Raw genomic sequence first — 27,020 nt, 5'->3', positions numbered from 1 at the left:
TGCCCCTCAAAGGTTTCAACGTTCTCAAAAAAGAAAAGGAAAGAATTGTTAAAAAGAAAAGGGAAATTAGTATTTAGTATATAAAATTTTAAAAACCGCTGGCGTCAGGACGAGGTACAAAGAATTTGACCTCTGTCATTCCCCATGAACGCGGAATTTGCGACTTTCGAAATTCCTCCGGTGTTTCGGTTGAGGGCTTTATTGACCTAGTGAATATTTATTTGCAGTTCACTTTAGTAGAATACGAAGGAAAGATTTACAGAGAAAAGAGGGGAGTTTCTATAGGCTCCATACCTTGCACCTGTCCTTGGTCAGATATTTCTTCTTTTTGTTGTAAGGGCTATCAACGTTCAGTTGGACAAGTTCTTTCAGGGTTGCCTAGTGTTTAGGTTTGTCGACAATTACTTGGTCATTTATCCAGACATTGTGTTCGCTGACAGCATCTTTGAAGTTTTCAAAGACTGTTCAGCGGGACTAACGTCTACGCGGGAAAATACTTCAGAGGAAGGATTACAATTTCTGGATTTACAATTACATCCTCATTCCTCAGGTCTTTGCTGGGCCTTCCAACAGAGATCGGAAAAGTCAGTTCTCCCTTTCACCAGTGCTCCCTCCAAGTCAGTTAAGCATGGCATAGTGAGGTCACTTTTCAAGTCGTCATTCTCCAAGTCGTGTGCGCATTTCTCCGAAAGTAGCCTCAAGTTGCAGCATCACAGGTTGGAAAAAGCAGGCTTTTCTACGGACCTAGTTCATTCCACCCTTGAGAGATTCATTCTCAGGCCACAGCTTCCGCAAGCTGTTGCCAAAAAGAAAGGTCGTTTCGCTGTGATTCCCTGCATGCATTATTCCGCGCACCTTTTAAGATCTATCGCGTCCCAATTCGGCACGAGTGCGGTTTTTCCTGTCATATGCCCCTTAAACAGATGAGTAAAAATTTAATGGGAGCGACAGTCCCAGAGGATGCAATGTAAAATATGCCAAAAAGTTCGTAGAGTGCGAAGAAAGTTTTATTAAATTCCACTAACCTGCGGCAGTCAGTACATCGGACAAACTGGGAGGTGCGTGAACTATCGACTCAGAGAACACAACTTTGAAGCACCAAAGGCTTCAAATGATTCTTTTCCCTCAATCGTCGTTCACAATTGCACGTCCGATGACTGTATTTCTCTGATACTGGGCGGGCCCAACAACAAATTTGGGAGAGAAATCATTGAATCATTCGCCATGGGGAATGTCAACAACAACATTTGTTTACCTTCATTATCACTGACAAAGACAGAGGTCGAATTCTTAACACCAGAGATGACTAGACCTCGTCGTGGCGCCAGTACTTTTTAAACTGTGATGTATATACTAAATTCCTTTTCCTTTTAAACATTTTTCTCCTTTCCTTCTTCGAGAACGTTGAAACCTTTATATTTTGTGCCGTTCTATGTTGCTGCTCAATGAAAGAAGTCCTGTTTCCATCCCCGTATTCAATGTTTTATCCTTTCAAGTATTTGTTTCACAGACGAATTCCCAGACAAATTAGTCCAACTTTGTGATTTCCCAAACGACCCTAGCCAAACTTAGTAATTTTTCAGACGAACTGGCGAATTTCCAGACGAACTAGTTCAACTGATCTTCATATACAAATACATTGCATACGATCTAATTCAACTAGGTACGGATCAAGTAGTACAATGCGCGTAGACAAGATGCAGACTCTGCATAAACCAGCAAATCTTAGTTTTCTTTAATATTTATTTTACGGTTAGCTTCTTTTGGAGTGTCAACCTCACTGTCAACATCTCAATGTTTATATGATCAATATATGACGTAAAACTAACCTATTCCTCCCGAAACCAAAATATTTTCTGCAGGGTGCTCTTTTGTGGATCAGAAAACTTTTAAGTTGTTTCGATATCATCGTTTCAGAGTTCATAACGCACTGAGATCGTGACGTATAAACAATCTCACAGTCCCGAAACAAATAAATAATAACTATTTCAACATGTTTACTACTTCGCTTGCCAACGCGAAAGTTTTGTTAAATATTTTAAGATTTAATTAAGCATTTAATTTGAAAAAAAAAAGCTAACAAAATTTTTGCGATATGGCCGAACCGACAAATCTCACCACCACAATACGACGTGAAACTCTCCCAAGGAACGGCGGATATTTACGGTTATCCTCAGTATATGGCGGTGACATTGCAAGCCTGAAACAAATTCTGAGAACTGTTTCGAATACTTGGGCAGACGCAGAAATTAAAACATTCACACTGTCTTTTAGGGGCGAAGCTCCTTAGGGTCTAGCCTTGTCCGTCCGGCGTCCATGCTCACATCGATCTTGCTGGTGCTCATGCTCGTGATCGTGCTCGTTAGCTCACGTGCTCACGTGCTCGTGTAGGGCAAAAAAAAAAATGTTTGCGCAGTCGACAGGATTCAAACCTGTGCGGGAAGACCCCAATGGATTTCTAGTCCATCGCCTTAACCACTCGGCCACGACTGCGGGACGAGTAGGAGGCTCTGAGATGTGGTAGTAACTCAAAAGCTGGGAATCTCATGGATGAAACATTGCATGTAGCCGCTCAACGTCTATACAGGAGAGGGCGTTGCGGTCAAATGCGTATATAATCGCGTTAAACGTTGCATGCATTGGCTCAACGTTTATAGACAAGAGGGCGCTGCGGTCAAATGCTCAAATACGTATATAACCAAGTTCCATACTACACATTCTCTTTCTGACATGGATGAAAACGAACGAAAGGCTCGGCATGCTGCGGCTCAGCGTCTACGCAGACAAGCACAACCAGAGCTTCGCCCCAATCAACATCATTCACCACGTGGAGATGCGGTCATTTTTTTTTGGTACAACCTCTGATTCATGGCGTTTTTTTTAAGCCTTTACTTTTGCTTTCTATGCAACATTTTTGTTTTCTTTTTTCATACACGATCAGCAAAGAAAGTTATTTTACTGAAATTACGGTAATCCAATTCTGGTCTCACCGTCAAGGTGCACTCGCTCATCTGAAGTTGCCGAAGAAGAATGACGGTCGTTATACACATGTCATTATTAGTTGACATGTTCCACAAAGTTGGCAAAAAGTAAACGTTGTGAATGATTTTTTTTTTTTTTTTTGCGATACTGGTTTCACGTTGTGGAGGGGGAGAAGGAATGCGGAGAAGTTAACCTGATAAGCGAATGGCTAGTGTGTTCAAGGGAAAGAGAAGGAGGAATGAAGAGGAAAGTATACTTCGTTTCGGCCCAAGTCCAGACTTAGCCTACGCTACGAGCTAATGGGAACAATCAACCAGCTTCAAAAGCGCAAGTCACTCTGCCTCTTCTGTGTATGGTTTGTTTAGCGAAACATGAAGAGCTCCTTGATGGTGCGCGCTTTCTACCCTGTCTGATTGGTCCCATCAGCTCATAGCATCGGCTGCGTCAGGACTTAACGTGAAAGGAAATATAGTAAAAAGAGGAGAGAAGGCCTTATGTCTACAATGTCAAGAGGCTACACGCTCTGTACTGCTCACAGAGAAGTAATTCTCTTAGCAGAAGTTTATAGACGTTTGTGTGTAGCCACGATTCAAAAGCCTGCCCGGCAGCCGTGAATTGAAAATGCTTTTTCTGGGTTCCAGTCTGGTAACTGTGGGCACGCAACCGATCCAGCCATGGAGGTGTATAGGGGTGTCGCGAACCGGCCGAAGTCGAGTTCGACCAGGTTCGACTTTTTCGACCTTTAGCGGAAAGTTCGACGAACCTTGTATTGCGGTTCGACTCGTGTGCGCATGCGTGACAAGCTGGTCAGTTGGCTTCGGATTGGATGGTGATGGCTAAGGGATAAATTAAGGGCAGCTCTGATTGGTTATTTGAGTTAATATAGTACAAAAAAAAATAAGTTATTAACTTCTTCAGTGATTAGAATTGGTTTATTTTAATTGCAACTGTTTATAAAATAAAATAACCTTTTGCATAAAAAAACAATTCTCCAAACCTAGACATGCTTGTATCAAGGTCTGGCCACACTGTCCACAAAGTCGAACCGGCTGAATCTGGTGAAAAGTTCGAAGGTTCGTCGAACCGGTTCGACCCCGTCGAACCCCGAAAGGTCGACCTAAAAATCTGGTTCGACAAAAGTTCGCGACACCCCTAGAGGTGTATACACCCATTTTTGGCAACTTCCGGTTTTCTCTCATCCAGGCACCTCGTCGTATAAAAGATTTCCGGTTTCGAAATGAATGTTCTTGTTTATGCGGTTTTACTGGTTTTACTCTTGTGTCAGAGTGCTCTTGGTGTTGCTGTGAATAGGTAAATTCCGCTGCAACGCCTGGCAATGCGTTTGCGGGTGCACTATATGATTATGAGAAGTTGTAAACCAAGCCTCGAAAGCGATTTCGTTTTGTTTCCCGCGTGATGAACATCGTTTCTTGATGAACATCGTTTCGAGCTTCTTGACAGAACGCAACCGTAACAATGACACGTCGGTAAATGTAAACTGTGAAATGTGCGTCATTGAGCATTTCATCGACGAAATGGGGCGCGGAGTCTGGCAGGCCAAGATGTTTTTATTAGCGTAACAAAGGCATTTACTTCTTCAACATTTGAAGTTATCAACTATTAACGGCCTTGTAGTCTTTCTTTTTTTATGTGCGCTTTACAATCTATAGACAATTGTAAATTACGGCAACAATATACTGTTTGAATGTAACTAACCCTGAAACGCCCACACAGTACATAGTGCCCAGAAAGGACAGGACAGAGCGGCCAGTGGTCCGCAAAAATCCAAACACCTTGCGTCTTGCTATCTTTCTGTCCTGTAGTTAGGCGACCTGGGAGCACTCGCACGCTCGATCCATCTCTCGGCTGGCACATCTCGATGCACACAGCACGGTGTCTGAACTTGAAGTACGCTCGATGACGTCACTTCGGAACGCTACCGGGACATCCGTGCTTCATATGTTGCGTAACAGACCAATCACCGAATTCGTTGCCGTGCAGCCGTGCTTCGTACGAAGCACGGATAAAGGCCCACTAACGTAGTAGCGTTTTACTACGTCGTGGGAACTTACGTCCAGTTATATAACTGCGAGCCCGGGACGTCCCTGCTGCTTAGTATGAATTTATGTTCATACTTTTCATACTTTCATACATAGAATTTAAGGAACAGCCTTGCGCGCGATAAACCATGCACGCATGTGCCGGGAACTCGCTATCGTAACTTGTCGTAGCGCAGTCAGGCCCAAATGTAGGGATACGAATTTACTCGCAGTAGCGTGCTACGTCGTCTCGGGTCAGGTCACTTATGGGTACAAACTTGGCTCCTTCATTCACCATTCCTGAATTTGTTGGGTCGAACGTTTCAAACGGAAAGATGAGAGCGTATTATTCAAACTTGAATAATACGCTCTCGTCATTGCGCGAGCCTCATAGCAAAAAAAAAAAAAAAACGCACGCAACACCCGGCAACCGGAAATGGATATAGCAACAGGAATTGCCATATTGTTTGTTGTTGTTTACCTTGTAAATGGGTGTATAGGTAGCTTCAGGAGTTGACACGACGCCACCAGAGGTGAAGCCGGAAGCGTGGAGGGACACAGAAGCGGACTTAGCAGTTTGCCTCACTAGGCAGCATTGAACCGCGACGCCCCCCTCCCCCCACCCCCGCTCCCCATGGTCATTGACCATGGGGAGCGGGGATGAGGGGAAATAGCTAAGTTTGGAGTTCAAAGTTTCAAAAGTAGCTAGATGTGAAACCAGAATTCCGAAAGTCACTAAATTCGAAGCCATTTTGAAAAAAAGAGAGAGAGAGAGAGCCAGTCTTGTTGGCGGCCCACAATTTGGTCGCCCCCGAAATTCTGCCACCCTAGGCAGCTGCATACTTTGTTTATAGGTACGTCCGCCCCTGGACTCGCCGCCAACGATGGCCAAAACCAAAAGGCGCTATTGGACGAAAAGGAAAGCGCTCTCCTTTACGTCCAACAGCATCTCTTGGTTTTGGTCATCGTTGGGGTCGAGTCCCTCCACGCTTCTGGCCTCACCTCTGGTGGCGTCATGTCGCCTCCAGAAGCTTCCTACCTCTATGAACCCAACAGACGAAGAACTCGGCTAAGATTGGCTGGGCACTTGGCGGGCCCATCCGAACTAGTTTTCGGCAGGCCCTCACCGGAACTTCCCCGGAACCCCCGTTACAAAGGGGTCGCCATTAAATACAATACAACCAAATTGACTAACAGACGATCTACGCATGCCAGCGGCAATCCGGCGGCGCCCAGAGACACACGAAACCAACTTCGTAGCTTCACTATTTTTTTTTTTTTTTTTTTTTTGCTGCGTATTTAGTGTGTTTAGGGTGAACTAAATGCAAACGCTCTATACTTGGGTCTTCACTTTTAGCTCGGGGGCCGGAGTAAGGATTTGTCACAATCTCGAGGGCCGGAAAATAAATGAATGTAGCTATAAATGCGGGGGAACCACTAAACAAGTATACCTATAGTAGTTTTCACCTTAAGAAAAAAAGGAAGCTTTCTGCATTGCTCCTACGCCGCGTGGAGTACTTCCTACAAGATTTGGTCTTCAGAGGAAGAAGCGATGCTTTTGGCGTTTGAAACATGTACGTCTTGATAAGATAACATATGCTGGATCTCATCTAAAATGCCCCTACATATACCTGAATTTTACGCATAAAGGTGGAAATAGTAGCCAGGAACCGGACCACTTTTACTACGGTTCTTGAGGTGAACACGAATATATTTATAGACGCTTTTAGGTAGCTCAGCACGTGCGCCGCCCTAACCAACCTTAGTGGCGTACCCTGGGGGGGGGAAGGGTGCTTAGGGGGCGGGAGCCTCGTAAGCCCCCCCCCCGGCCTACACCACTGCCTGCGCGGGCCGGGGTTTGAAGACCCCTGCTCTAGAGGAACGATTTATCTAGCTCTGTATTGTTGCTAACCTGGGATTCTGGACGTGCATTGCGCTCTATGATTACTCGAAGGCACACTTGTTCGATGCGCATCAATATTGAAAGGCATTGAACACAAGAGGCCCGATTCACGAAAACCTTTTTACGCCTCGATTACTTCACTATGAAGTTGGTAAGTTATGCACACCGTAAGCTAAGCAAAACTGATCACCATTTTGTTTTGTGAATAAAATTTTGTCTTAAGTCGTTTTCTTTTCCCGTGTTTTTCCTCTTCTTCCTTTTGTTGTTTAAAGGGGTACTCGGGCTGTTTTTTTTTTAGCTACCCAAACAAATTACATTTCCTGATTACCCGGACTTTAGTCTTCGCAGTATGCTATTTGTCGTCTCGAAATTCAAAATAGCTTTTGAGAAAACCGTAAATCAAGATGAAGCTGAAACAAACATTTAAATTTCCGCACGCTCTCCACTGGTGTGACGTCACAAATGCTACACACTTTGAGGTCGCGCAGGTAGTCTCAAAAAAATTATGAAGAAAGTATGTCGAGGTTTTTTTCCTGCTTCTGAGTGAATCAGCTTCCAAACATTCTTTTCTCGCCACCAAACGTCTTGTAATCAATCAAGAACGTGGTTTACTTTCCACTTTGTGCCATTTCCGTCGTCACACTTCAGTGTTGCCTGTAGGGGCTCTAGGTTTGAGAAACACAATGAGAACGAAATTCAAAATTCAATAACTTCGCGAATTTTTTAAAATTTTATTTTCACACAATACTTGGGGGACTGGTACAGCCGTGTCTATCGGTGTTTTGAGACAATTTTGAGAAAACTCGGCGAACTGAACCCTGCAGCGCGAGCTTTCGCAAAAAAAGCTGGTACAGTGGAAAATTTTCGAAGATGAGGACGTAAGCCAATTGATGCAGTTTAATCATTACCAAGAAAATAGAGAGGCTGACAACAACACCAAACACAAGATAACACGCAGAACTGGGCGTTTCTCAAAATGTCACCACATCCAGTGTGATTTTCAGTCACCATAATTGTGTTTTCAATCTAATGAGGGTAACAGATTTTGCAGACTTCTCCAGAATGTAAGTAGTAAAATTGTTATCATGATATACAAATAACTTTATGTAGAAATGCTAACTTTTCATTTTGCTTTTTTATAATTTATTTTGTTACGGACACATTGATTAATCAGCTTTCACACGTGATTTTATCGAAAATTCAACCTGAACATCAAATTCTAAGATGTAAAACTGAAAACAAACTAACAATTCAAATTTCACTTGAAAACCATAGAGATGGTTTTATTAGGGAATTGAGATGGCCAAAGTGAATTTTTTACATTATGACTTCTTTACAAAAGAGATTCTGTAGAAAAATATTGATTTTAAATAATTTGGTACGAAAGTGAACAATACGGAATAATATCTGTAATCATAGTTTTACGAAATGTTTACGCGTGGGCGAAACAAATTAAGCGAACTATATGTAAAATTATGAGCTCAAACAATTAAGTCGATGTTCAAAAGCCGCTCGGAAATTATAATATTACAAGTTAAAAAGTGCAGCCAAGTGAAAAAGCATTATTCTAAAAAGCGTTTATATATATATACATATATATACACTTAGCCACTGAGACTGAATCACTATAGGAGCGCAATTTAAAGGAAAATAAGTGAAAAGGTGGAGTGCATCGTAGGACATCGTCTATGCGAGTCTTTTCGAATGCGTGCAATGTGTGCAAGCTACGCATTTTTATTGTTGAACTTTTTTTCACAAAACCAGCTGCGTAGAAGTCAAATATTTTTAATGCTTTGAGTTGCCAGCAAAATCAGTAATGAGAAAACGCCGCTTTAACATCTTATCGGCACCGTAGCAATGGTTATAGAAACATTTTCGTTCAAAGCTTAGTGTCACTTTCATCACCATTCATTTTTTTCCCTAAATAATCTAGTCACGTATTTATAACGTAACGAAAGTGCACACACAGAGAACCGTCATGACGAGCTCTCTTTCGGCGGCCGAAACCGGCCGTAGCTGCCACCACAAACAGGTCCGCTCATCGCCTTTTCCCGACCGAGACGTAGGTTTACCGCTTCATTCATCGACGTCTATTAGTACTAATGCGCCCCTCAGTTCAAACAAAGAACATAAGGTCCCAACCTGTGGCACCTAATCAACCGCAACACAATCGCTACAGAGCTAACCCGCAAACACGCTGGACCCGAGCAACGCCACCCGACAAGTATACATACAAGCCCACTCTGGAAGCACACGCACATTGTTCGCGGACGTGCGAGTTAGGACCGGGGTATATTCCAGGCACGTCTTGAGGAGACCGCCGCTCCACTGGCTAGGGACGGAGGCAGCAGTGAGCAGCGGCAGAGAGTCATCATCCACCAGCGTGCGTCGGAAAGGACTGGCACAATTAACAAGTTTGCGCAACGGCCCCGCTGCACGCACATACCTGGCCGCGAAGCACCTCTCTGCGGATCGGCCGGACGGACCTCCGGATGGGAGAGCCTATCGAGAGCAAAAGCGGCGCCGGTGAAAGGGACGACGAGCGGAAGGCGTGCACGGGGCAGCCATTTGCATTGGTCCTCGCGGGCGAAAGCAGCCTTGAAGGCATCGATGACCAGCGCGCGTATTTGATGAACGAGCTCGAAGCGCCTCGCCAGAGCCACCGACGGCCGGCCGACTCGCCCTTGCCGCTTGGTCCCGTTACGCGGAAGCGTCGAGGGATGCCGGGGGGGAGAGAGTGGTGCGTGCCGTCCGAGAATGACGGAAGGGGAAGAAAGAGTAGAAAAAGGAGAAAGAACGATCACTACGTCTGCATCGTCCCCGCCTTGCATCCGACCAGGAGGAGACTGCATCTCGCCGGCCGGGGTATATAAGCCCGGAGGTTCCCAGTCCTGGACATAAGCGAGCTGACCACCGCAGCAGCCGCAACCATGTGGAAGGTAAGCGAGCGCTTCTCCGTCCACCGTGGTACACAGCCCGGCTGCAGGAGTACGGTCCCCCTCCCTGCTGGTTGGATGTTCGACTTAGGGCACCGGAGCTAAGGACTATAACACCTTCGTAGTCGTCTTCGTGAGACCAAGGGTCCGCCATGTTGAGGAACACGGATTCGCGCCTTGCGTCAGAGGACCTACCAGGACCGAGTAGTCGATGATAAAAAAGCGCGTCATCAACACTGCGTCAATTCTAAGCCTTCCCCGATTCAGCTTCCAAGCCATATCCCAGCTAAAGGGATAACTTTATCATGCTTAATTTAAGAAACTTGCCGTCTTCACAGCGTTTTAGAAGGAGAATTGTTAACCACAGCTCCTTACAGGCTCACACGCGCTCTCCAGTTGTTCCAGTGTCTTCAGTAATAGGCGCATAACTGCATGGTCGAGTGAGATACATGTCGTAACAAATATTTATTCCATAAGCATTTTGATTCGGTTATCATTGATGTCTCTGAGGCTTGTTCCACCTACCAGACGACCGAAGCGTACGTCGATGACGAGTAACCGAAGTTCCAGTGAAAGCTCGCGGGACTGTCGTTAAAAAGTGATCGATGTCAAAAAAATAGTGAAAAGTATCTGCATTGTCGACAAGAATGCCCCCCCCCCCCCCCTTCCCAATGATTCGTTCCAGCCCCAATGATCTGTTACGGGACAAGGACTAACCCGATGCCTTTTTCGCGCAGTCGCAATCGATAATCTCTTAAACAAATGACCCGCCACTCGTGCCTCGTTGAATAATGCCGCGCGTCTAGTCCGAGACAATAGCCGGGCACGAGTGATGAAAACCCGGCCGTTTCCCACGGATGCCTCAGCCTTCCGCGTTGTGCGGTCCCCTTTACAGTTAACGATCTCGACCCTCTGCTTTGCCGCTCTGGTTAACGCCGGCAACCTTCGCGGTGGCGGTGGCTTCGGAGGCGGAGGCTTCGGAGGCGGAGGATTCGGCGGAGGTGGCCACCATGGCGGTGGCGGATTCGGCGGAGGAGGCCTCGGAGGTGGACACCACGGTGGCGGCGGATTTGGTGGAGGTGGTCTCGGAGGTGGTGGACTCGGAGGTGGTGGACTCGGAGGCGGATTCGGTGGTCACCATGGCGGTGGCTTGGGAGGCGGCCTCGGCGGCGGCTTCGGTGGCGGTCACCATGGTGGCGGCGGATTCGGAGGTGGCGGACGAGGTGGTTACGGAGGTGGCTTCTCCAGTGGCCTCGGCGGTGGCTACCGCGGCGGAGGTGGCGGCTACGGAGGCGGAGGATACGGGGTAAGACCTAAGGTTCTATTTTCTCTTTCTCATCTGCAGTGTGTGGTCAAGTGTTGCGTAAAACCATTTTATTTTATTTACACTTACATTACCATCGCCAATTCGTGATTACGTCTGTGCACGAGAAAAAGAAAACATCATAATATCACGGCCGTGTGGTCTCGAAATTTATGTGATGCAAACCTTCTTATTGAAATTATAAACAAAATAGGCTGGATCGTCAACATTTACATGCACAATGTAAGCTCATGCACTTTACTCGTCCACATAGTCTAAAGGAATAACTGAATTATTTGCACCCTTCATCAAGAACGGTGTTTCGTGCGAGCGTGTTCAATCTCGTCAGGCTTAATAAATCACGGACGTCTGAAGAAAAGCAGGGAGTGTCTTCTTTGATTCCCGCTTTGTGATTGGATCTTCGGCATTCTTGTTGGCTAATGTTGAAATCTCATTGGCTGCGAATCAATAATGCGATGCACGGGGCTCGCCACGCACCGCGCTTCTGAAGATGTCAGGCTGTAGTTGATCCCAACTGCGTCAACCCCCAAGTCACGGACACCAAACCCGGAGCACGCGTAACAATATCGTTCTTCCGCTTCCCATCGCAGGGCGGCAGGTACGTGGACGAGTCGCCGAAGCCCTACCAGTTCGGCTACGACGCACAAGGTCCCGACGGCTCCAGCTCTCGCCAAGAGACCTCCGACGGAAGCGGCAGGGTTCAGGGGAGCTACACCATCACCACCGCCGACGGACTTCAGAGGAAAGTGAAGTACGCCGCCGACGAAGGCGGCTTCCGCGCGCGTGTCGACACCAACGAACCAGGCACCACCAACGACAGTCCCGCTGACGTGACCCTCCAGTCGTCGGCACCATCGCCCGCCGAGCTGTCCGCTCAGTACACGGCTTCCAGGGGCTACGGCCGTGGAGGCGGCGGCTACGGGGGCGGCGGCTACGGAGGCGCCGGCGCCGGCTACGGAGGCGGCAGGTTCGGAGGCGGATACGGAGGTGGTCACCACGGTGGATACGGAGGTGGAGGCTACGGTGGTGGACGCGGTGGATTTGGAGGAGGACTCGGTGGTGGAGCCGGTGGTCTCGGTGGCCTCGGAGGCGGACACGGAGGCTTCGGAGGCGGAGCCGGTGGATTCGGGAGAGGAGGCGGAGGCGGAGGCTTCGGCGGACCGGCAGGCGGAGGTGTCACCGTGAGCGCCTTCAAGGTCCACCACGGCGGAGGAGGTGCCGGAGGATACGGCGGCTTGGGAGGTGGCGGGGGTTACCGCGGAGGTGGAGGAGGCGGCTACGGAGGTGCCGGAGGTTTCGGGGGCTCTGGAGGCTACGGTGGATCCGGGGGCTTCGGTGGTGCCGGGGGCTACGGAGGTGCCGGAGGTTTTGGCGGTGGAAAGTATGGCGGTGGCGCTGGAGGTGCCGGCGGCGGCGGTGGCTGGAAGTGGTGATAAGGGTGCAGAGTTTGTGAGACTTTCAGATGTGTGAATGCGAAACTCTTTCGTCTTCCTGCGGTTCTGTTTGTTTGTTTTGTTTTGTCTGCGTGTTATAGGTCGTTTGTCCCATAGATGTCTGTGATGTGTTGTACGTATACGGCTTGGGTCTGTTCAATCTTGTCACGGGGCGCTCTGGTTGACAGCGAGCGATGTGCATAAAACAAAAGTGTCCGGGTGTGGCAGCTTCTTGGTTTCCTGAATAAACAAGCGTGCGCATGTGAAACCTCTTGTCTAAGACACTTCTTTCTTTTTCTTTTTTTCTTACGCTTCATTACCGATACTTTATAGGACGCTGGACAACGCGCGGAAGACGGTTTGGAGATGCTTTCTCATTATACTTCAATTCAGTATTTATTCTGGGTCAATTAATTTCGGTTAAACCAATTCTTGGTGAGGGATGGCGAAAGCATTCGTGTAAGACATAAGAATGCGGTTATAACCACAAAATCATGTTTGAGTTTCAATTTTTCGCCTAGCCCTCCAAGAAAAAAGAAAAGTTGATAATGTAGATAAATGATATTTAAGTTCGACTGACGGTGACTATAAGAGATCCTCAAGAAACCAAAGCATTTCATTTTTACGTACCCAACTCCCTTAATAAAGAATTGGCAGATCTTAGAAGCGCTAAGCCTTTATACAAATATAGCCCTTCTTAAATTTGTTTTCTGTATCGACATGCCCGCTATGTTTCAGAATAGTTTGTAATCGTAAACGCAAGAAGTTCACTGCAATTCTAACAGTCTTAGCAAAGCTTATAAATTGTTCGTTTCAAATCAGCCATTACAAAAGGGTGCTAAACATTTCTTAAATAAATAGAAAATTGCATTAAGCTCGCCAACATTAATTGTTTTTATCGCCTCCTTGAGATACTTGCTTGATGCTCCAGATCTCAATATTTCGAATCTATTTTCTTGCATTTCGTTAACTCAATTGTCGCAGCTTCAGAATTATTCAAAAAGGTTCTTTGAGACGAACACTAAAACGCACGAAGCACTAAAATTTTAAAAATAAAGTGCGCATGAGGCTTTCTTGCACGCCATTTCGTAAGTCATCCTGAGAGTTTTGACACGACCTGCTAACTACACATGAGCAAGAGAGGCGCCTGCTGAATCGCGAAAGCTTAAAAATTCCAGCAAGTATATCAGCTCCATGCAGGAAAACGGGGAACACCTTCTTCAATATTTGGGGTGTCTCTCCTCGTCGTATACTGATGATATATTTCTGCACCAAACTGTCGGACATTACGACCGGGAAGGTGTATATACACTTGGTTCGGGGAGTTTAAAAACGCATGCAGTTGGCGAAGCGAGATAGAAACTCAAACAGGATTCCATTTTACTGGCCTGCGAAGTTTTCTAGTACCTTTATGGCTTCGCTCAAGTAACTGCACGATGAAGAAGAAAAAAATGCCTATGTTTGTTTATGGGTACAGTACATCTACCAGCCTTCTGAAGCGCTTGCTACGTGTCTCAGGTGTTGACAACTGTTCTTTTTTTGCTGTCTTACCCATACGCCTGAGGTAACTGAACATATACTTACAAGAAACCCCCAGATTGAGGCGAGGGTAAAGCACAAACATGAAGTCTCAAGCACGGTTGATAATTTATTCGACAAGAGACTTCTTAAATAGTATCAGAACAGACAAGGCAGGGAAGGAACGCAAAAGAAACGGAAAGACTACAAACACCCTCTCTCCAGAAATATGGTCTGTTGTCGAATAAACCTCAGCCGTGTCTGAAACCAAGGTTAAATTGCAATTAACTACAATTGCAATCATTCTTCTATAAAAGTAAGTGGCCGTTACTCCAAGAAGTAATCCGTTACTTTCGTGGCATTACTTCCGACATTACTGTCCTCGAGTAAGAAACAAAGGGAAGAGGGTTTTTTGAGTGCCTATAGTTGCCATCAGTCCCGATTATTGACTTTGAGCATTTTAAGCAACAGCTGGATCTCGAAAGCCTCCTCGGACATCTCGCCTCATTTCTTGATAAAGATGTCGACTGCTTCGCTGGACACCCTTTCTACTGAGGCACTGGACGGGAGTGCCATATTGTGCCTCACGAATGCTCGATGCACTGCACTATGCTTCTCCAGCGGAGCGATGGAAGTGCTCTTTACCCCGAAGAAAGAGCAAAGCTTCGACGTTGCACCCGGGGCCTGATACTGTCGGAATCGCGAAGCTGTAGAAGTCGGCATACGACTGGCCAACATTTATGTAGATCTATCTATATTGGCAAATATTGCCAGACGGTAGCAAACGAGGTCACTAAGACAAGGTAGTTACACGTGGCAATTGAATAATAGGTGTCGTTTCTATTTATATTCTTCTTCTTTTGGCTCTGAACAGGTCAAACCGCGGTTGAGACGCTGGTGAATAAAAAAAATTATACTTTTTCAATATAAATATAAGTAATAAAAAGTAAAAAAACATCAGGACATTGAACAACAAAATAAAAATTACGTACAATATTGGTTAAAACAAGCTTATTTGCCACGTTTGCCATACGTACCCTTCATGATGCCGTTAAAAAACGTTGAAAAAAGGGGCCAGCAGTAGTGTGTATGCATTGTACAGTGTTCTTGAGATAGACGTTCGTTGAGGCTACCGATAGCGAAGCGTAGAGAAATAAGCCCCACTTGCGAGTTCAACTCCCTCCTCGAGCCCGGAATCTCTAGTCTATACGTCAACTACATTTTTATTATTAGTAGTAGTAATAGCAATAAAAACATCTACACCTAAAATCAAATCTGCCATGCTAAAAAAGAAAACATTATTATTTCCGAGGTGCTTGCAAAAAACTAACGCACAAAAGGGTGACTGAGACGCAGATAACCTGGCTAGAATTCACAAATAAAGTGGGCCAGCCTTTGCGGAGCGGAAGTTCGTCTGCTACTTGCATAGGGGCTGCGATGATGCCAGAACGCCGAGCTCTTATTGGCGGATTAAAAAAATAGTGGGTAAACCAGAAGGCATCTAGCATTCAGGTGTACCCACTATCCTTTCAATAAAAGCCAATCAGGGCTCGGCGTCGTTCTGACGTCACCGCAACCCAAGCGCAAGAAGCAGACGACTTGCCCTCCGCATTACTATGATCATACTTCGTGCTTCGTGATTGGTTCTTCGGTGTTCTTATCTGCTCATGCCTCAATGTGATTGGCTGCCGAGCGATTAAAAAAAGATGCCACACCCTGGATTTCTTAATTGTTTTCAGTGACTATATGTCAGCATTTTGTCTGGGAGACCCTCCTGGACAATCAAGGTTTAAGTTTTGAATGATAATGGTCTCAATTTCAGTTAACCATTGCCCACATATTCTCCATTCCCGCAGCAGAACTCTGGGAAAACGGAATCACCGCAATCTACGGAGAAAGTTTGGCAAATAACCCGACGCTGGAAAACCACCACCTAATAATGAAATGCAAAGCAGCAATCGCCTGTTGGTAGGATAAACCCGTGTAAAACAATGGCGGATACTGAGCGAACCTGCGGGGGCCGTGGCGGAAAATGTTTGCGCCGGGCCCATCGAGGGATTCCTCCCTGCTCTTCGTAGAACATACCGAGACGATGCGTGTGGCCGCCGATTGCGTGGCAATTCCTCAAGGGCAGTGTAATAACTCCGTCCCGAGCACAATGGGACTCAAACGCCGACGCGGTCGTAATTCAAGTCGCCCAAGCGTCCCCGCAGCGGAAACATTCAGCCTGCAATTGAGGTGGCACCCTTCATAAATGCCGCTTGCGTACGATTTCGCCCGGTATACTTTTATTGCTTTCGCATATATGGTTTTGATTCGTTCTGTTCTCATTCGATGTCGGCGGGTCATATGTTTATGTAAAAACCTATATGATGTTTTTTTTTTTAAGCTTAACAGAATTTTTTTTTTTAAAGCATGAAAGCTAAAATAATGCGGTCTGCGCAGGTGAGTTATACGGCCAGGGGGACATATTATAGGAGGCTAATCGTAACGATCAGTCGGCTAGTTAGTTAAAATTCGCTAATTAACTTTTTAATTAATGAAAATAGACATATAGTTCCAATTAGAAACTTGCTCAGTGTCATCGAAAACCACTAAATCAGTAATTTTCAGAAAGATTTTGAGCGTACGAAGCTAGGGGTTGCGGTAAGGCGTCCGCGCAATTTTTTCGTCTCTTAGCTAGCCCCAGCCTTGTACCTGCTCCAGGAGCAGTAACCTTAGTGCACGACTACGCTTCTCACGCGTTCAAACCCTTCCTGAAAATGACTGCTTTAGTGGTTTCCGATGACGCTGAGCAAGTTTCTAATTGAAACTATATGTCTATTTTCATTAATTAAAAAGTTAATTAACAAATTTTAACTAATTAGGCGACTGATCGTTACGATTAGCCTCCTATACTATGTCCCCCTGGCCGTAAAACTCACCTGCGCAGACCGCATTAAACTAGCTTTCATGCTTTTTTTTATTATTTTATTAAGCTTAAAAAAACACCCTATATATATATATACAGTAGTGAACAAAAAGATATGATATTTCGTTTATTTTACAGAAGTGTTGCTTGACGTCAAGTGAATAGCCAGTAATATTTTGTTTTGATATAATGGCACACCATAATGCAGCCTTTTTAGCCACCAGGGGTTGGTTGTTATATCTGCATCAGAGTTCGAAGAAACATTACCCACGTAATATTGAAATATCATATCTTTTTGTTCACTACTGTATATATACTTAGGTGCTACCCAAAGAGCGAGTCATCAAAACCCATGGTGACAAGCTAAGTATGCAGAATATATAGCTGCTCTGAGAGCACGTGGAGCGAAATCTCGCGCTGCATGACCCAGGATCCTAGGCTCAATCCCCACCCCTGCCCGTTTCGATCTGGATGAGCATCATACCGGCATGCGGTCGTGTATCGATACTGCGTGGTGCACGTTGAAGACCCCAGGCTGGCCGTTGTACTGCACTGAATAAATGGTTCATCTACAGCGTGTAACGATATCGCCATGTTCTGGCTGTCCAAACTCCTGCTGTATAAACAACTAAACAACTTATTTGTTTGTTTGCTTGGCTCCCTTTTTATAGCGCGATCGACACGCGCCTCCTCTGTTGTAGAGGGAGTGCTCCAGGGGCTCTGCGCGTGGAAAAAACACTAAAGTAAAAGTACATCCATTGTAGTAAACCAAATAAAGGGCTCGTTCCATTCAACATGCATGGACGCCGACGTCTAGTCAACGTCTGTCTAGTCGTGGTTGCTTGTGCTATGACAACTGGAGATGAAGAGTTTGAAGAGTTTCGCGAGAGTATCAAGAGAGTGAACTAAAGCTTGGATGTCGAAGAAAGAACTTCGGGTACAACATCTGCTCTATGAAGAACTCTTGGAAACCGACACTGAAGAGTGCACATAAATGAAAAAAATAAATAAAGTGAAATACAGTTAGACGTTGACGAACAAGTAACAAAAAATTACGTAATATTACCCTCTCTTTCTCTTTCTCTCTCTCTTTTGGCGCACAATATTACGTTTATTTGATCATTAAGACCATTATCTCTGGCATTCACATTCTTTAAGCGCAGTTCCTGCATTACTCATTATATTACCGAGACAGGCCTGAATGAAACAAACTAAATTGCCTCTTTTTTAATATTTTTTAATAGCGTGTTGACGCTTAGCTTACGTTATCGCTAAAATTTAGCGTTAACGTGAGTGTCGGCTACGCAAAAAAAAATTTTTAATAGCATTCTCCTCCCGAACCCAAAACATACGCAAATCATGCTTGCAACGCCACCAAGATGCAGTAACAGTTTTTATTGCGCGGCCGCAATGCCGAAAAAAAGAAAAAGAGAAATAAAATGTTTTGTTTTGTTTTCAATAACATTTTCGATTGGTTTAAATATAAGAATATGGCTCCCGTCTTCTGCAGCAAGAGCGGTACGTTTTAACTGACCTTCGCCGATAAGCCTTTGTTTGGAATCCAAAACACACGCATTCCCCGCTTGCAACGCCAACAAGATGCAGTCGCGGCTTTTATTGAGCGTACAAAAATGCTGTAACTCGTGAAAAAAAGTTTTTTTTTTAATGTATAACAGCTAGATATTTTTAAATATGAAAACGCGATGCGACCTCGCCCCTCGCCTCGGCCAGGGCGGTGCTGACCGTCGTCGAAAGCCTTTGCTCGTCGCAAGTTGCTGGCGATCCTTCCTCACCTTGGTGGGTCTTCAAAACAGTTTGTGACATGCACCTTCCGAAGTAGTGCATCGTCGTCGTGTATCAAAAATGGCAGTCGCGATACGGTAGGCTAGAACCCGGAGTATGGCGATCGCGCGATCGTCACACTCCCCGTGGATCGACATGGCGGGCACGGGGGTCGCACGGAGAAGACGGCAAAATGAATAGCGGACTCTATATAGAATATTCGTAGTCACGGCTATTACATCCTCGGTGATCGTAACGACTATTGCAAGTTCATTTTTTATTTTGAGGCCGTCAAGAACCCAGCACTAGATAACTAGACAATGAACGGCTCCCTGAAAAGACAAAGACCCAGGTACACCTGAATCCGTTTACCACCGAGCGCCTGCTGAGTGCGAGCTCTCCTCTCCCCCTCCCCCCCCCCCCCCCCCTTGCACTTCCCCAAAACAAGAAATGAACCGCGTTTTAAATCGAAAGACAGGTTGCAGTTTGATAGTATTGTGCTTCTTCTACCTTACGTAGAGTTGGACTGCTTTTGACACGGGTAGTTTGAAAGTAGTTCGAGTTTCGATTATTGCTCTGGACTAAAGTTTGTCCCCCCCCTCTTGCCGCTCTTGGAAGTTGCGTGGTTTGGTTTGCGGCTCTTAGGCCGGGTCAGCCTGGCCACCCCTGGTCTATACCCTTCTTGGCAACACCACAAGTGAGCAAGCTCAGTGAAATGCTAGCTCTATTTAACACCTGCTTTGGTCTTCTTCAGAAAACGCCGACATTTCAGCACTACGGCTCTGTTACCCAAAAGGTGTCAACCAATTTTACACTTTAGTGATGTCTGTGACATGGGAGAGATTGTTTTCTCGAATACTTCCCAGTTGAATGCAACCCTTGTGAGCGAGACAAACGGTCACAGTGATAGATCCAGCGACCTCAGACCTGGGCGTTCCTGGTTTCAGTAAAAGATTGCAAAAAAAAAAAAAAAAGGCTTCTGACGAGATAACGAGGTTGCTCGACATCGGAGTCGTTGCGATTAGACAGCGCGCTTCTTTGTATACGCGGGGGCTCATTGTGATCGCACGCGGTGCCCGAAGCGTGAGTGGTTACCTCATTATTTCCCTTAATTGCTGTAGATTCTTTAGGACAGCGTCACCACTTCCTGGTGCGGCCCGCCGCGTGAACGAACGGCCTGCGTTAATAACAATGTGGAGCACCTTATTGTTCGAGGTCGAGGATTCTGTTTTGCACGTTGAGACGATCCACACCGTGGCGCGCGGTATACTTTCGGAGACTGTTAGTTAACCTCGTCTCCTTCATTCGAGGTCCGGCGAAAATGGTCCGTTTAAGCACGACGAGCAGCCACAGACAAGGAGACCGCCCCTTTATTCCTCCTTTCCGTGCGAGAAAAAGGACCTTCCACCCTCCCTTCCGCATGGAGTAGCTGAGAGAGACATATGACAGGGTGTCTCCAATTGTGGAGCAGTGCACTGAGGTGGAAATGTTTTAGAAGAGGGTTTTTGCGTTCACTCAATAGTCAGGGCTACTTGATACAACTTATTAGAAAACAAAATGTCTGGCCTTGGGTTAACCGAGTCGCTTAGAGGAAAGAGGCTTTAAAGTTGGAGAGTGACGTCCTTCGCACTAAAAACTATTTACACCTGTAAGGGTGTAAAGGAAGCTTTTCACAGGGCTAACATTCCAACAGTGTTTCCCCAACACCCTTAGAATGTTGGTGAACACCTTAAACATAGGATGCTGGCGATCTTAGCAGCTTCCTAGCAATATTTTTACGAGCAACAAGTTTAGAAGCAACAATCACCCCGCGCAGTTCTCACGTGCACGGATACAGCCAATAGAAACTCAGTAAATCTCGCACGATAAAGGAATCTCGACCTTGATGACTGCTCCGCCGTCCCATATACGAGTACTCGGCAATTCAAAAACACTCCCTCGCAGGTGACCGTATCAGTAATTACGAAAGTTACAAGTATGTTGCATTGCTCCCATCAATATTTCAAGTGCATAATATATCTAAGTTCGACGAATGTACTTACAATAGAACAGGCAATATTTATTCGACAATGTCGCCTAAACAATCTCCGCTAAAGCTGTTTAAAGAGGGTTCTGCATATGCGGCGAACAGCCTTCAGAGAAGGTGTTCGCTTCACCTGACCTGTTGCGCCCTTTTCCACACCCTTTTTACACCCGTCAAACCTGAGTGGTGGTCAGTGTAACAGCACCATATTTCACAATTAAAAAAGGTGAAGTACTAAAAATAAAAGTGCTAAATGGGTGTAACAATAGGTCTAAGTCTCGGGAACAGCCTCAAGATTGTTACATTTCTTAAGGATCTGTTATACGCCGACGTTGAGCACAGCAAACGCAGCGTAGCGCAGAACGTGCGCCTTTCATTGGTCGGAGAGAAGGAACTCGATATCTGCGACCAGTCAGTACCTGTGTGCGCTGCGCTACGCCGCGCTTGCTACGCTCAACGTAGGAGTATAACAGAGCCTTTAGTGTGGTCTTGGCGCCCAGCAACACTTCAACATCCATTTTCACCATTCTCTAAAAATAAAAATAAAAAATAATAGAAAAAAAAACACGTTATCGAGGAACGCTTAACCAGTAAAACAAAATCTAAAAACCAAAAACGAAAAAAACAATCACACGAAACCGATTGTATTAGCCGTAACTGAACCGTTATTGTTTTCGATTTGAGCCCCTGATTCTATTTACGCGTTTTTGAGGTCGAACGATTTCAGCACTAATAGCATATGCTCATCTGGACGCTCCAGACTGCAATTTCATAGCCAAACACGTAATCAGTCATGGTTGCATGATTATCAGCTTTGACTGTCGAGATGCCGAACACGTTTAATTAATCCCCCAAACTATACGCTCCGTAAAAAAAAAAAAAAAAAAAAATTCCTTGCGCAGCATTTTGTCCGTTCCGCCCATCTTCCAAGGACAAACTCTGGGCAGAAGACAAGAAGAACTCGGCCAGACGATAGCCGGGCAACTCCTCCTCGGTTCCAGCCACAAAACCACAAAGGAACATCCACATTCCGCGATGGCCCGGCACGCGTCAGGCATGCAGAAGAACATGCGCAAGAAGAAGAAGGCTTCCGAGGAGCCACCGTCATCTCGTACGCGTGTAGTGCATTCGTCGTTTCCACCCGCCGGAATGCCTTGATGCTTCTCTTTCCAACAGGCGTGAGTATGCGCAACGGGTTGGGCGGACCAGCAGCCAGCTCTTCCGATTGCGGCGTGACATCGACCGTACAACGAGCGTAGGAGAACCCCCACAAGGAGCCCGCGAGTCTCCCACTTATTACGTCGCTTTGTTTCTTGTCGTTGTTGCAAAGGCCGTTCGGTTCATCCTTGGCGCAGTGGAGGAGAGCTTGCAGCGATTCCGCCCTTGCACAGAGCTCATTGGACCGCTCACTGCTGGAAAGATGGCAGCGCTATATAAGTCCAGGACGAGATCGACCATGGCCACAGTCTCCAAGCTGCCGTGGTTCAGGACGAGTATCTGCGACAAATCAAGCTGATAGAGATGTGGAAGGTGAGTGGATCGACCTGGCTCGGGTTGGCTTCTCCGGATGGATACACACCGTGGGACGCAGGAGGAGTTATTTACTCTGCAAGCTTGTGGATATTTCAGGTCACTGTAAATTATCCTAAACAGGGCCGAATGGAGACATATAAGATCTACACAGAGTCACATTGGCTTCACGGTAAAACATCTGTTATCAGCCTGAGTGTTAAAAGCTTTCACAACGCCCCGTGATTTCTAAGTTATTCGAATTAAAATAACAATATATTTTTTATTACGAGGAGGGGATATTTATACATTTTCTTAAAGTTACAAATAAAGGCTAATTTTGCACGAGCATGAACAAGTTTCAGTTGCAATGCTTAAAATAAAAGGGAAAATGTAAAATGCGAATATAAAGGGGAACTTTTTGTTCCACTATAGTTTAGTATAGGTATACTCGCACTATATTCTTACTGACTCCGATATCAGTGCACTATCTTCGTGTTTATCAACTATGCGACGTAATCGGGTAGTTGCATGGAGAAAATTATCGCCGCTCATTGACTCTTTTGTTTCAAAAACGGTCTCCGAGTATAGCACTACGAACCTCAATTTTGTTATTGCTTTTCTTTTTTGTACGCCTCGCTGTACGAATAATTGGTATGACCGCCAGTCGCATCCTGGTCATTTATGAACGAGCAAAACTCTATATTCTAGCCTCACATTAATTCGACCGATAGGAAGTGCTTCGGATGGTATAATTATTAGCGCATGATATGCGTAATTTTAGTTTCGAAATTGGAGTGGCTCTCGGTCATACAGGTTTATGGGCACAGTCACGGACAACTTAAGAAACGTAGTAAGTGACGAGTCCGGAACACCTTCTAATCCATCCGTAGCAAATAATCAATAAATCAATCAGTCACTCTATATGTCCATTTATTTATCTCCGTCTGGTGTGGCATTGCCGATAAGAACGCCAAAAAAACGAATCACAAAGCAAAAAGCGTGAACATAAGTCACACCTTGCGTTTCTTAAGACGTCAATGACGTGTTCCAGCACATTTGTAGCATAATAATAGACCCATTCCCAAGTTCTGAAATTACGCTTAGATTATGCGCAGCCGCCATTAGTTGGTTTCGTCGCTTCAAGCGTGAAGCCTGTGATTGGTTCCGAGTTCGCCCTGAGCACTCGCGACGGCACTCGTGTCCAATGCGTTTCGATTCAAATGTACTCCGAATGCTGACGAAACGTTCGTGTCCAATGCGTGTTCACAGTGCGTGACCAACTAATGGCGACCACTCCTAATCTATACAACATTTCGAAATTTCGAAAAGGGTCTATATTACTTTCTTCAAACGATAACCCACCGATAAAAATGAGAAGAAAAAAAAATGTATCGCAAACTGCCCTGCCATTGTGTTGCTAGGTGAAACGGATCCAGACATCTCTCCTCGAGCTGTGCCTCCGGGACTCTCCTTTCCACCCCATTGACTCCACCCGCTCCTCTCTACCTCATTGACTGTATTTATGTTTAGGATACGTGACATCAATTTTTCCGCTAAATCTAGCGGGGAAATGGAATTTCCGCATACGTCACGTGACAGCGTGTCACGTGACGTAATTTTTTGCTATTTTTAGCGGGGAAAATGAGTTCGTGTATAGGCCCCGGGACATAAAACCTTGTGACGACAATTTTCCCGCTAACTTTAGTGGGAAATTGGCGGTTACGCTTTTTGAGGTTTCACTTCACCTGAAAACCCAAACTATAAAAGTTCCACGTTTAAAAAAAAAAAAAAAAAAAACTTTTCAAATTTGTTTTTTTTTTTCTTTTTTTTTCTTTTTTTTTTTTTTTTTTTGCGCGCGAAGCACTAAATCGTAGACGTTGCGCTTATGCGCATGGCTCATTGGATACTGCATTTGTAAGGCATTTTAGAGTTTTATTTTATAAATACAGTGCAAAGGTAGAATGCACTCGATGGCGATATCAACTGTTATAACAAGTGATTTCCCCGTGGTGGGCAGTGGATATAATTATGACAGTAGTCGTCACTCGCTTGCGAAAGGTGACAAGCTCTAGTAAGTTCTCCAGTAATGATGCAATGATCACGGGCAATCAGGTAGTCAGCGACTGCTGCAGCTAGACGCCAGCAAACATTCATGTGACTTCACTCAGACACCTTACTAAGTTGCAATATTGTACTCGGACTCACACTCCTGAAGTTACCGAGCAATCAATCAATAACTCACATCTGCGCATAAAAAAAGAGAGAGAAAAGATTTGAAAATGAAAACAAACAAAAAAAGTGAAAGAATTATAGGATGCCATTCTAACTGAGTTTCCCGCCATCTTTCACTCCTCAAGGTAACGGTCATCTGCGTGTGCCTGGCTCAGTGGGCAAGCTGCCAGTTCCCGTTCGCACAACAACGCTTCGTGAGTCACCATGCTTCCTTCCTGTATTATCAATTTTACCCGACATCATTACAAATATAAGTATGGCGTTCGGTCAAATCCTCCCCTACCCCAATCGATGTAGGATGCATACATTACATGCGCACACTGTTGACTTTCTCAGTTCACGTAGGCATTTTTGCATAAAAAGAACCCCGTTGCGTAACACATCTTGACCAAAATTTCAGACATCGAGCTGTACCAACTTCTACGGCTCACATAAATATTACGCACAAACCTTTGATGTGCCCCGTTTCATCGAAGGCATTTAAACACGGCATTTTTTAATTAGGAAAAATAAAAAGACTTCAAATGAAGTCTGTTGCGTAATTTGAGGGGCTTAACAGCGAAGTCGGCGTTCCAGGAAATGAAGCCACGCGTCACACGCGCTGTGGATGGGCAATTAAGCAAGCGCGACCGCTACCGCACACAGATGATCTAGAAAGTCACGTCGGAAGAACACACGATGTCCATCGCTCCCGCCTCGCTTCCTGCTGCGCCTATGGACAAGAGAACTCGTCACGCGTGGCCTGGATGGACGCCTGCTCAAATATGAGGACCCAGTGCATGACGCCGTGACGTCACGAGCCTGGCAATACGTGTAACAGGATTGGCCCAGAGGCACGATGGTCTCGCGTTTCCTTGTAGAACGCCACGCCCTGCTGGTGCTCGCACGTGACGTCATATGATGACGTCATTGCCGACAAAACACAAATTCGATTGTTCGCAATATATAATGCAGAAGGTATACGTGGGCACAGCAGCCAAGCAGCAAGGCCACAGCGATGGCCGCTGATGCAATGTCAGTGCAAGCGGTTTTGGTTTCGCCTGATGACTTCAAGAGGTAAGTGTGTACCAGCTAGGATTGAATAGAGGGCATGATGATGCAGTATTCATACATGGTTCTGGGACAAACCTGGTGTCGTAACGTACTGACCTTTAGTGTGTCTTTTGGATAGCGCTCCAAGCGGCCTGCTCTTTTGTTGAGATGAAACCGCGCAACAATACCGTTTAGTAATATCGAAATGCAGCAGGGGAGTGGTGTTAGAGGCTTGACGCTGCTCCCCGCAGCCAAGTATAAATGTACACACTGGGAGGCACGGTCAAAATGTGCAGTCTGGGGCTGATAATGTGTCGGCTAGATGGCCCCCGTTGAACAGCTGTCCGGAAGTCGCTGATCTTAGCACGAGTTCGGCTTGATTGCAGGAATTTCTCCAGTATCGTTAATCTTAGTAGTTTGGAGGGTGTGTGTACTTTGTGGAGGAAACTCGGGGGGTACTAAACTCAACCTGGGGGTCTGTTAGAGGTGGGGGGAGGGAGGCCTATAAATCACTGATCGCTTGGAGACGTGGACAGCTGATGCCCCGAACGACCTAGCCTCAGCGTCAGCGTGTCTGACATGCATGACTGCCCACAGGCACCCCAGACCCGGTTCCAGCCACAGCCCGTGTATACTCCCGGAGTGCAGAGCTACGCCCCTCAACCGTACAGCTTCGCGTACGACGCCATCGGTGCCGACGGCTCGAGCAGCCGCAGCGAGTCTGGTGACGCGAGCGGCCGAGTGACGGGTTACTACACGATCACCACGAGTGAAGGCTCCCGTCGCCGCGTCAGTTACGTGGCCGACGAGAACGGCTTCCGCGCCACCGTGGACACCAACGAGCACGGCACCGCGGACGAGTCGCCAGCGGACGTCGTGTTCCGATCCACGGCACCCAAGGTCCACGGCGGAGTCACCTCGCGGGCATCGAGCGCCCAGCCCACCTTCTCAGCTCCGCAACAGCAAGTCTTCGTGCAGCAACGGTATCCGTTCTCGAAGGCTTAGCTCCCTGGTGAGGATCGGGACTCTGGCTGTGGCCGAAGCAGCACACGCGCGTCTGTGCTGCTAAGCCTACCGCGATGGCGGCGCTTGTATAACCATCCGGTGTTTGAGATAAGAATAAAACGAGTGGGTGGAACGGAAGGTCGTCCTATACGATGAATTGTGTATGGGCGACGGCGCGCTTCTGGGTGAGTAGGAGGGCATTAGCAAAGGCGAGTTACGCATGGTGGGCTCTGCCGTCGCCCACGCGCGTATGCTGATTTGCACCTTGTTGTGACTGCGGCAAACCGGTAGTGTCTGCCGACTCGGAGACTACGCCGAGACAGACAGGTTCGTTCTGTCGTTTTAAATGTGCATTACGTAATTCCGCAGGGCTGCTGGTTATTCCTAA

At 46.2% G+C, this 27,020-nt stretch overlaps 2 protein-coding genes across 2 annotated transcripts; both read left to right on the top strand.

Annotated features, from left to right (window-relative positions):
• The first annotated feature begins 9,854 nt into the window (after positions 1 to 9,854).
• LOC8028329 (glycine-rich cell wall structural protein) lies at positions 9,855 to 12,777 on the top strand. Its single transcript, XM_040499337.2, has 3 exons — positions 9,855 to 9,863; positions 10,756 to 11,166; positions 11,775 to 12,777. The coding sequence occupies exons 1-3, from the start codon at positions 9,855 to 9,857 to the stop codon at positions 12,615 to 12,617; spliced, it is 1,263 nt and encodes a 420-aa protein (XP_040355271.1). The 3' UTR covers positions 12,618 to 12,777.
• A 9,504-nt stretch (positions 12,778 to 22,281) lies between these two features.
• LOC8028330 (cuticle protein 10.9) lies at positions 22,282 to 26,765 on the top strand. Its single transcript, XM_002410835.5, has 3 exons — positions 22,282 to 22,381; positions 24,721 to 24,789; positions 26,225 to 26,765. Exons 1-3 carry the CDS (start codon positions 22,373 to 22,375, stop codon positions 26,630 to 26,632), a joined length of 486 nt encoding a protein of 161 aa, XP_002410880.2. The 5' UTR covers positions 22,282 to 22,372; the 3' UTR covers positions 26,633 to 26,765.
• Positions 26,766 to 27,020: the final 255 nt, after the last annotated feature.

The sequence above is a fragment of the Ixodes scapularis genome, unplaced genomic scaffold, assembly GCF_016920785.2.
Source record: "Ixodes scapularis isolate PalLabHiFi unplaced genomic scaffold, ASM1692078v2 PGA_scaffold2__306_contigs__length_199485367, whole genome shotgun sequence".
Classification (NCBI taxonomy): Eukaryota; Metazoa; Arthropoda; class Arachnida; order Ixodida; family Ixodidae; genus Ixodes; species Ixodes scapularis.
The sequence above is the reverse complement of the archived record's forward strand: the minus strand, read 5'-3'. Positions and strand labels throughout refer to the sequence as shown.